This window comes from Plectropomus leopardus, chromosome 13 (genome assembly GCF_008729295.1).
Source record: "Plectropomus leopardus isolate mb chromosome 13, YSFRI_Pleo_2.0, whole genome shotgun sequence".
Taxonomy (NCBI): Eukaryota; Metazoa; Chordata; class Actinopteri; order Perciformes; family Serranidae; genus Plectropomus; species Plectropomus leopardus.
Genome location: NC_056475.1, coordinates 28,452,309 through 28,464,598, shown reverse-complemented (window position 1 = coordinate 28,464,598; position 12,290 = coordinate 28,452,309). Strand labels below are relative to the sequence as shown.

The 12,290-nt window shown below is 38.7% G+C and overlaps 1 protein-coding gene across 1 annotated transcript in view; it reads right to left on the bottom strand.

Moving 5' to 3' along the window:
• dlg2 (discs, large homolog 2 (Drosophila)) overlaps positions 1-11,710 on the bottom strand; it is a 229,408-nt gene extending 217,698 nt beyond the window's left edge. The window contains 2 exon segments of the mRNA XM_042498711.1: positions 2,986-3,054; positions 11,633-11,710. Of these exon segments, the coding sequence (XP_042354645.1) occupies positions 2,986-3,054; positions 11,633-11,707 (144 nt within the window). The 5' untranslated portion in view covers positions 11,708-11,710.
• Between the last annotated feature and the right edge of the window lie 580 nt (positions 11,711-12,290).

Sequence of the window (12,290 nt, the reverse complement as noted above, 5' to 3'; positions counted from 1 at the left end):
CTCACCAAAAAAATCCTACATGATATAAACAGAATACACAGTGAAATTCACTGAAATCACTGCCAAAATACAAGGTGGAAATTTAAAAAAATGATGCCCTTTCTGAAATAAACTAGAATTACTGACTCAGTCGTATGCCTCCATGAGACATACAGGTCACAGTTATAGTTTCCATCCATGTCTGGTCACACTTATATGTAGCCATGACAGTTGACATTGCATAAAATTTGGATGTGAAAAAGCTACAAATTCTACAACACAGAAGCTTCACACACATCTTCAACTGGGTATCACGAAAGATCTAAAGAATCAGCGAATTTCAAGATTAGAGTTATGGAGTTAAATAATGGCAAGAGAAGTGTTTATGTGTTTAAGTGTTAAGTGTTTATGTCAGAGTGACCTCATCAGCTCATCGTTGAGTCCAACTGGACATTTGTGTCAAATTTGTAGCCATTCTTGTGATGTCCCATTCACAAGAATGGGACAGATGGACAACCCCAAAACATAATGCCTCTGGCCACTGCTATCACTGGTGTGGAAGCACAAAAACATGGGGCCCTATCTTACACCCAGCACACAGCAAAACAGCAAAACTGTCATTGCTACATTCAAACTGATGCAGTTGTCATTTTTAGGGCCAGTGCCACATAAGTAGCAAACAGACTCGTGGCTATCTGTGCGCCCATGAGCATACAGATCGGAAAATGACGTGTGGTCAAGCGCAGAGAGCAATTGCACCATTAATAAAAAACATACTTCCAAAGTCAGCTGTGCAGTATTTGCGTGCTATTCAAAGGCAACCGCATTTTACAGAAAGTAAGATGAACGTACACAGGCACAGTTCACATCGTGCGTACACTGTGCTTGTTACACAAACAGGGACCCACTGATTGGTTGTGGGTAGTTGAAATAAAGAGGAAAATATTCATATTAAATATCAATATTAATATTAAATATTAATGACATTCTCTAAAACAACCAACCTGATCACATTCACCACTCCTGGCTTACTGATGCTAGCCACCTGTTGCTTTTAGATTTTAAGATATGACTGATTACTTACAAAGCTCTGAGAGGCCTCACTCCAGGTTACTCATCCAATTTAATTTTGCCATACGTCCCCTCTTGCACCCTGAGATCCTCAAATGTGTCACTCCTTGTTGCTCTCAGGTCCAGATTAATTCACAAGCATGACAGAGCTGCTAGACTTTGAAATGACCTGCCTGAGGAGATCAGGGCAGAAAGCTCCATCTAATCTTTTAAATCATTTTCAAAAACTCACTTTTTTTCAGAAATGCTTTTCAGTGATTTTATTTATGTTTTAGGATTTTTTAAATTCATCTCACGCTGTTTTTACTATGTAGTAAATTATCTAGTGTTTAGCTCATTTCATTCTGTCTGTTTTTATGTGTTGTCTTTTGTAAAGCACTTTGTCAATTTCTGTTTTAAAAGGTACTGTATACGTAGTTTAGCATAATTATATTATTAAAATATGAACATAGCAGAGAGCAAGGCAGAGCTGCAGAGCTGCTGTCCAGCTCCACATTAAGACAGACGCTGCACATTTACACACGAGGAGCAGCGTAATATCAGTTATTATTTCAAAAGCTACAAGTTTAGTTCTATGTTCTCCTTCAAGTTTAAAACCACTGTGTGTTGTACATTTACTTTATATCTTATTGTTAACTTAAAATTTCTTTATATTTCCTTAATTTTTGAAGTTGTTGCTACTTAAAAATGTCAAGTTGAATTAAATAATTTTTTCCCAGGTTTTAGCAACTTTAGTAAACCAAAATTTATTCTGCCATATCTCTGCATTCTGCTGGTTGCAAACTAGTCAATCTGTATTTGGTAAACATGTTAACAAAACAGAACTTGCAGATCTTGTAACTAAGACAAAACTCTCTTCATGACGATCCAGTGTAGTCAGACTAACTTTGTTTACTGAAGTTGCCAGCGCTTAAAAATTTCAAGGTAGCTTCATTTGACATTTTTAAGTTACAGCAACATCACAAAATCAAGTAAATTCAGCTATATTTTGAACTTACCAATTAGATGCAAAATAAATATTTATTTAGATTTACAGTTAGATTTACTTTCCTTTTTCAAGGCAATCAGTTTCCAAGATTATTTTAAGTAACATCAACTTGTCCTAATTGACTTTGTATTTTGCACCAAGATTATGCACCGTTTAACTCTGAGAAGTGGTTAAATGCACTTATTCCATGTGCTACTGATTGTTTAAATGCAAGGCACTATACCCCCTCATTGTTTTACAACTGCAGAAAGGCTGAACAAGCACATCTACGAGAAGCACAAAGAGAAACTGCGCTCTGAAAACATATTCTAGTCAATTTTACTCTGCACTCAATGCACACAAGATTCCCAATGTCAGCAAACGTAATTTACACAGAAAATATTTGATTTACAGAGTGAATAAAAAAGCTCTGCAATTCCTAATCACTTCATGTCCTCTGAGACTCTCCAGCAAATAGGAGCAAAGATTGAACTGTCATCTTTACCAAGACCGGTCATTCCCTGCTCTCAAGTACTCGGACGGACAGAAGACGTTCAGCTTGTGTCCTATCAGCGATGTCCACGGGGCGTTGTTATTACTGGAACAGCTATCTTTAGCCTGAGCCCAAGCCCTCCAACCACATCGCCTCTCCTTGCGTCAACACAATCTAATCTACACTTGTGAACTTGTTGGGGATATGAGTTACAAACTGCTGATTGAGGAATTGTTTCGTAACCGTTACGTTGAAGATGCATTGGGCTGTGTTCTACCGTGCCGTGAGTGATGATGAGGTAAAATCAAAAATACATCATAGAACAAAATGGACCACAACTGATGCGGATGACAATAAAATGGGGGACTTGGTGTAATGTACACTCCCAAATTACTCAAATATTCCACAAAATTAATGCAAGACACACAGATTATTTACTCTCAAAAGTAGGGTGTGGTTTCAGGAGATAACTCACCTCCGAGGTCTTGGCACTGCTCTCTCCCTTCTCCATCCCGCTGGGTTCAGAGCTGCTCTGCTCCCTCTGCTGGGAACAATAAACAAGTGCATAAGAAACTCTACACAACTATTTACAAACTGTAACACACACCAACCTGAACAACAACCAACAGATCAGATAGACCAATAGAACAGACTCTCAGGTAAAGAGTGCTTTGCAACCTGATGCATTGTTAATAGGTCTAATTTAGGCCTTTTCATATAGACTGGTGCACTGAATTAGAAGCTTACCATTAACCCCTTAAAAACAGAAAATTGACTCAATCTCATATCAAAAATATGTGAGGCAACAAACAACTTCACAAGAAATTACCCCAAATTTGCAAGGAATTAGTGAAAAAATTGCTTCCTTTTCAAAGGAAATAAAAATAATTTGCTCAAGTTTCAAAGGTTTTAACGCTTGTTAAAACACATCTGAACATAACACAAGAAACTGATTTTGATCCAGGTTTCAAAGGGTTAAACTGAGTTGGGACCTTAAGCACTGAAATTCTCAAAAAAAAAAAAAAAAAAGCCATCAATAAAAATACAAATCCACAAAACTGCATAATACAAATACATTTCCTTATATTTCAAAGGCTCTGACTGTGCAATGTAATAAAAATGTATGTTACATTTTATATAAATGCAAAACAACAACAGGGTGCAGTTGTAAGGATTACGCAAGAACTGGCACTGACAGATAGCTGGAGTCATCATTGGCTGGCCGGTCTGTCTGCTGCTTTGGTAAGTCTAATTAGAAGCTTGGATAGCGTAAGCCTATATGTGCCCGTGGCAACCAAAAATAAATCCCTCGCACACTAAGACATACTATAAATCCTGAGTTCATACAGGCCTGCTTTATCCCTTCTTCTGTTTATAGCAGCAAGCTCTTCTTACTGACTGATTCAAGTTAACAAATAAAGAGTGCATTTTATAATACAAAATTAGCCCCCGCTGCATGTTGGGAGTGAAATAGGGGCATTGATCTCACTGAAACACGAGCAAAAAAATGGCTGATAAGATAAATCAGCCAGACTGAACAGGTAGCATACCAAATATACAGCTTACAATTGTATAAAAACATTTTAGATGTAAAATACCTCTAATTTTTTACTCATTCATTTATCTATTTTATTATCTTTTGGGCATTTGAGGACCTTGTGGAGAGATGACAGGAAATAAGGAAAAGAGATGCATTAAGGTGCTCAGCAGGATTTGAAATGGGATGTTTCGGTTCATGGTTGGCACCTCAACCTTGAGCCACTGGCTGCCCTCACTCATGAATTCATGGCTGTCCTTTTGCATCGGCCCCCAAGAGGCCATTAGGAGGCAATTTTTTCATTTCATTCATTTACTCTACTGTTTTAGACTCAGCTCAACTCACTTTCAACAGAAACTGACTTTAACCCCCCAAAAATAATTTATTGCTAGGGGTTAGAATCGCCAGAGGCACTGTTATATATTATAACCATACTTCAGTCATGATACAATATTATTACAATAAAAAAAAAAAAAAAAAAAGATATGCTGAGTATTTCAACGACATGTATTGCCACATTTTGCAATTTATTGCCTTTTTTCATCAGGAAATTTTGTCCCCCCCCCCCCCCCCCACACACACACACACACACTAGATTGTAAGCACTTTCCTCAATGGAGTTATCTGTATCATCAATTGATTGTTATCATACGTCTGTAGTTTGGTTTTGTTATTTTTCGTTTCCAGCAAAAGTACCTGTTACAGTGTGTCTTTGGCAGTGTATAAGTAATTTCTCTTGTATCAATTTCTAATACAAAGCTTGTGCAGCCCTTGTCATTCACAATAGAAAGGGTTAAAACTAATTACTGATAGGTTATGTACATGTTAATGAAAACTATCAAGCTTGTTGACCTAAACAATATCAATTTAATTTTGCTGTGCTGAACTAATCTCTACTAGACTGCATGCCAAATGTATTTATTATTTATTTATTTATTTATTTATTTGAATAAGCCCTATGGACCCTGTTAATTAATTTGGATGCGGCCATCTGCTATCTCATGATTTGACAGGACATTTGCCTAAGCTTCAGAGGGCTGACTGTGTAACTGAACAGGGGATATAACATCAGTGTACTGATGACCTTATGGTGGGGTCATCAGTCTCTGAGGACTTTTCTAATCCCCTTCACTTATCCTTATCCTGGTACTACGGGATGACCTCATCAAAGTGGTTCAGCAGCTCCTGCTGTTATAGAGGAGCTATTTCAAAGCTATAAAGACTTTGCACACATGCACTGTGTGGAAATGTGTATTCAAGTTCCTCATAACTGATTCTTATTGTTTACTGCGAAGAAAACAGCAGGTATGACGCACCAGTTTCAACTATGGAGACAAATAGGATTACTAATGGATTACCAACTGATTGGTCCCAGTCCAAGCCAAACATGCTATTAGTAACACGCCTGGTGTGCACAGACCCACTGGTCTACACTCACATGGCCAAGGGTCTCCTTCAACCGACAGACAAAAACAAAAGCCGCATCATACCAGGATTATCAGTCTGTTTTTATGAGCAAACCTCAAAAGGTACTGACCTACATTTGAACTGGCATGCTTTTATGTAATGATGTTTCTCCACGCACTGTTTCCACTGGATTGGTTTGCTGGCATATTCAAATACAGCTTTCACCCAAAACAGGGGCTGTAACGGTTCAGTAACACCACAAATAACACCTAGGTTTCTGCGTATTTTCCACAGTGTGAATCAGATGGCTGTCATATTGAGGATGGTTCCACTCTCCCACACATCCATCTTATTACTGATGGAGATTTTGAAGAGGATTGCACTTTTCGGAGATTGCACTGTACGTAACACAAAGAGCAATGCTGCGTTTGAGCAGGGAATGGAATGGCAACCATTGTGCACCACTTGTTCATGCATTTCATTTTTGATATTTTAATGTTCTTTAATTATGAAGGACTGACATGAGATGACTGATAGAAGCGGCTGAAATGAGTTTGCTCCGTAGGGTGGCTGGACTTAAAGATAAGGTGAGGAGCTCAGACATCCAGGGGAGCTTTGGAGTGGAGCCACTGCTCTGTCATGGCGAAAGGGGCCAGTTGAGGTGATTCAGGCATCTGATCAAGATGCCTCCTGGGTGCCTTCCCTTAGAAGTCTTCCGGGGACATCCAACTGGTAGGAGGCCCCGGGGCCAACTCAGAACACAGTGGAGGGATTATTTATCTAATCTGGACTGGGAACGCCTCGGGATCCCCCAGGAAGAGCTAGAAAGCATTGCTGGGGAGAGGAACATCTGGAATACTTTGCTCAGCCTGCTGCCATGGCGACCTGGCTCCGGATTAGCAGATGAAAATAGATGGATGGGTGGATGGACTGACATCAAACCATAACTTAACAATAATGGTGAGACTGGTATAAAATGGTTGCCTAGATCCAGATTGCCCACTTCATTGAGTTCTAGCTGACGGTTTCTCCTGGTATCTTTGACATGAATCGGTAGCGATCCTCGGTTAGAATATATAAAAAACAATGAGCTCTGGTGGGGGGGACTTGATTAGCAAATCAGCCACAAAGGCAGGACTAATACTGTTGCCAAGCTATTGTCCAGCGTTGTCAAGTGATAGTCCTGAACAAGAGGGAGAAATAACAGGGTTCCCACACATTGTCATGGATACAATTTTTAAACTTTTCCATGAGTTTTCAAGGACCTTTGACAAAATTTCTGTTTTGGACAACCATGCTCTTCACCGTGTCTGCAGCACTTGTGGCCCTGCTATGACAATTTTACACACACACACATGCGCAGGACAGTGTCACTTCCCACACCGCCGCCACACTGCGTCACATCTACACAAAACATGTCTTAAAGGGGAAGGCCTGGCCGGTATAAGTCACGGAAAAAAATGAGAATCATATCAGTTTTTTACTTTTATCAAGCACTAAATTAGTTGTTTGCATTAAATTATCTTACTTGACATGTCACATCATTTGATGCGACTATTGTACATTGCAATGTCAATACCGAATTGATATATTGCGCAGCTGTAACCTGACACATATTAGAGCAACATTATGTCCACAACAGACTTATGAAAAATATCATGTCACACGAAGATTACTGTAGCTACAAATATTTGACACAAAACAAAATTCTATGACTTTTTCAAAACTTTCAATGATTTTTTTATAAATTCATGACTTTTCCAGGCCTGGAAAAAAAAGATTGTGAAATTCCATAACTTTTCAAGGTTTTCCATGATTGTGGCAAACCTGTAATAACAACAATGGCGAGCGTTACAGACATGATAGACGCTGCTATCTAAGCTGTTCTTAAACCATGTCTTCTTAATATCGCCCAGCATTGTAGTTTGTTTTACTTTACTGTGCTCCGCTCTTAAAACCACAGCAAAACAAGTATGTTGGCAATGCAAAGCATCAGTGTGAACTTAAAATGATGTTTAAGATTTAGGCCAGTTTGGTGGTCTCCAGTGATTAGTTAGGTAAAATGTAACTCACCCACCCCCACAGAAACTGGTTAAACTGGATGCAGCTATTATCAGTTTTTAGCATTAACCCATTATTTTGTGGCTGTTACAGCACTCAGATGCATTGGGGAAAATAAACATCCATCCAGCTCCTATTTATGGTATCACTATGCAGTATATCATCTAATAATATTAGACAAAACAAGAGGCATAAAGAGCCACATTAAAGAAGAGACTCTTGATAATTCATAATGCTAAAGCTACATTTTGATTCCTCTTTCATGCTTTTTCAGTTCTTCATGCCCTCAACCACTCAGCGCCCTCTATTCATCCCCCTTAGTTAGAATGTCACAGTGTAAGCGTATGAGCATACATCAGCTCTCTCCCTCTTACACACACACATACACACACACAATGTCTCTCTTAATTTAGACACTGCCAACAAAGAGCACCTTTGTTCTTTCAAATGTAAATACATTTAGCTGATGTACATGACAGAACCTGTGTAGTTAGTCACAGTTCTCGGTCTTGCTCGATGAGTCTGTGCTGTGTCTGTACAGTAAGATGTTAAAGTCTTCTCCTCTGAGATGTGCTATGAGCTCTCATCCTATACTACACCTGCAAATAACAGCAGTAAGATTCCAGCTGCTGCTACCACAAATTTTGAGAACTGTTGTTGTGGAAAAAAAAATCATGTAAAAAATGACAGCTTTCATAGATCATTTGCAATGTGCCGAATGCTCAAGTTTTTTGTGTATTACTCCAATTTCAGCAGCATATGCTTTTATAGGAAAGTGCAGATAAAGACTTTCTTTAATGTCAACCACTGCTCTCTTTATGACAGGTGTCAAAAATGCCTCACCCTTCTCCCTTAAAGATAGAGAACCAATAAGCAAACAGTTGTTTATCTACAAATCCAGCAGTTATGGAGGACCTTAATAATTCATACCGACTCTCTTTTAGCTCTTATTTTGGTCTCTACCAAGCCTGATAAGACCATCCTGATGACGTGAGCTCAACATGCTGTTTCTTTTTTTAGTCAGTCTGGACTCTCAAACAATTTCAATCCACTGCAGTCTAGCTGGCCAATCCGGTAAAATCCCCTGTAGCTGAACACAAAGGCAGCCAATAAGGGACTGCGTTACAGTTGATGATGTAGCATGATGGCCGCTGCATTGAAAACAGCAATAAGTGAAGCTAAATCAGTAAAAGAGTCAATAACAACAACTAAACTACAACACGATGATGCACTCGCAGAATTTCTCAGAGGAAAATACTATTCTGCAGTTTTTCTGACTGGCTTTGGCACAAACCTGATTTACTAACTGACTCTGTTGACAATGAAGATGTTCCTCGGTACAAATCCATGTTTATTGTTGCTTCCTCACAGCCATGCAAATCGGTGTTCACAATTCTTCTAACAGAAGACAAGGAGCCTGCCAGCTAGTATTCAAATGCCCAGAGGCAGCTGGTTGCTGAATAACAAATGCTGAAAAACTTCATGGGGATTGTTGTCAACGAAGTACACGTCACATACAAAGGGTAAATATAAATGAATTGTATTTCTTAGACCGCAACTGTCAAACTGACAACGTATTTGTGTAGTAGAGGCTAGTGCTAATGCCAAGATGGGCTGAAGGAGTTTGTTTGTCAAAGCGATTGGTTATACATTGGTTTTTAAGAGCTTTTTCACTGAAAACAGCAGCCTGCTGCGTCCCAGACTGAAATTATGAAAGTGCTACAAGTCAACCAAAACAGTCGACTTGTGTGCCAGACAGATTCAACTTCTCCTCATTGTCTCTGGAGGCTTTTATCATACTAATATTTGCACAACAGATTGTTATCCCAAGTCTAACAGGAGCACCGAGCTGTAATTAGGTAAATATTCAAAATTCTCTTTTCCATTGTCCAGCATGCTCTTATACATTTGATGTTTTCCTTTGACGTTTGACTGGGGCTCTTTTTATGATGTTGATGCTGATGATGATGATCATTGCACTTACCTCGGTAGAAGCATCTGACTGGCGAATTAGCGCGACCTACTGCTGATTTTAATCAACATCCAATATTTGCATAACAGTAGTGAATGGAAAAGCAAATGAAAAAACCCCACATTTTCCTGAAAATAGGGTAAAATTCTGCTTTGAACTGTCACAATGTTTTCACACTGTCATTTGATAAATTCTTTATAAATTCATTATAGACACTTTAAATAACATCTGTTTTAAGTCTTTTTTAGTGATTACCGGAGTTAAACCTTATCTCTCCTGCTGCTCCTGGCTGCAGACTTAATTCAACTCCTTAACTAAGACTTAAAAGAGGCTTTTTAAATCCTGTCCAAACCCTCCAGCCACAACAGATCCAGACAGACACTACTCTCCCTAAGGATATTGTGCACATGCTGCTAGATACATATAATTAGCATAAAAATGTTTACATTTACTTTTTCTACCTTGCTAGAAAAGACAAAGCAGGTGAATAATTATTTCTTCCTATTATAAATTCAGTATTTCAGGATATTGTGTGAAGATGAATCCCACATGAATAAACTTTGTAGAAAACACTTTATATTATGTTCAGCCATTGGTCATGACATTGGTCACTGGAACTCGTGTCATGATTTAACAAACTTCAGTGGGTTTTTCATCACCTCAGCAGAGGTGAGACTGGCTTGTTCACAAGGTTTAACCTGAAGGGGAACCAAGTATTAATCCTCAACCACCCTTTGAAACCAATGCTTCCAAGCAACTAGCAGACTTTGAACCACCATACTGTAATAAGCTGATATAAGACCAAGGAGCAGTATACATGCGCACACATGTTAACATACCGCTTTCAAATTAAAAAGTTGTTTGAGATTTCCTAATGAAATGCTAAAATCACAGCAGTATTGTCTGTTGCATGAAGATATTATCATGGAGTTTGAAGGAACATCAAACCCGAGGCAATGTAAGACCATTAAGAATGTCAGTAAGTTAGCACATGGACAATTTGACAACAGAAATAGTCAAAATCAAAGCAGCAGACACCAAGATATCCTAACTTTTGAGTGGGTAAAACTCCAAAAACACTAAATACTACATTTCCCATATTCCCCATTATGCAACTCAACAGCTTTTTTCATTTGACCCATGTCCACTTCTTTCAGATTTTGCACCTTCAGCTTTCTGTCAAACTTTTTAAAACATTGTAAACCTCCCTACAAAACCTCAAAAGATATTATACAGTTGTTGTCACAAACTACAGTTTTTCCTCTTGACTAGAATTCTGAAATTTATGAGTAAAAATTGTTGAGAGTCTCTTTAAGGTACTGAGTAAGGTAATAGTTTCAGTACAGTGCAGTATATATTCATGACTGATGAGCCTTAAATTACTATATTGACAGTTAACCACAAACAGTAAATTTACCTACACTGTCCCCACAGATCTACATAAAAAGGCTTTGACTCTCATATTTATCATGTCTACTGATTTATACTTTGCTGCTGTCTCCGCCTGCTTTACTTCTGCACTTTTTGAATGGCTTCAGCAGACAACCTTACAGCCATTTTCAAACTCAGCCCCGGGTAAAGGGAGCTGTTATCCCGGCTAAGAAAACATTCACTGGCACAATCTTGGCAAATTTCACAGTGGGCTAACACCAACTTCTGCTTTGGTCTTGCTGGCCCTGCGCAGCAGGGTTAGCCTCGAGGTTGCTGGGTTATCCTCTGAAAAAGGACTACAAGTTGCCAATGTGAAACTCAGCTTATGGAACTGTAACGTTCTTGTTGTCTGATTACAAAACTTCTTTGGCAAGTCATCAGTGCGCATGTGCTTTATGTTTATGTTGTAACCACAACTACTACCTGAAACTGAAGGTCCATTGTAAGCTAGCTAACTTGAAATGGAAATGATACATCAGATCTATTTCAGGATAAAACTGTATAGGTTGTTTGCGCATAACGTCTCTTCACTGCAAAGAACTGCAGATGGGGTGCAGAAAGGGAAAAGGGGCAAAGGTAGCCCAGGGCTATTCTTAACCTATGGCTATCAATAACTCTGGACTAAGAATATGCCGTGTGAAAAGCTGTCTTGTCATACAGAGTTAATTCTACAGTCTGAGGCTTTGCTGTGATGATACATTGTCAGACACTGACCTCCTCCACTGGACAGGCTGAGTGTGCAATCTCAGAGTTTTGTATAGAAACACTCTTCTCCCACTTGTCCGCCATGTGGTTGACCTCTTCCAGCTTCTGCTCGCAGCTCTTCTGTGTGTTTAGCAGCGTCACTTCATAGAACTCCTGGATATCTGTGGAAATAAAGACATGCATGCATGACAACAATGTAAACTCTGTTTCATCAATAGACACATTTTAAGTGGATACCACTTTAATCTGACTCAGTGCTGCAACAATTGTACAACACATACAATATATGGCAGGCATGAAACAGATACACATAAAATTAATATGGTTAGGTTCTGTAAATAAATGTTCATACCATAACAAAATGTGAATATGCAAGTTGGGTTGTGACAATATGCTGAAAAGCTGCAATTCTTATGCAAATGTTAGTTGTATATTAATGCCAAAATGTATGCAAAAATGAAAAAATCAACTTCTTGTCCAAGGGTTAAAAAATCTTGTATGTTACAGCTGGTGATGTTGCATTAAACTCCTGTTCATGTAGTTTAATTGACAAATGTTTCCTCGCAGACCATATAGACATTATTAAGATTATTAATAGCCACAACTTCCATTAAACCTTAATGGCAAAACTAGCTCTGAATATGTTGGTAGTTACTAGTATCTTAGA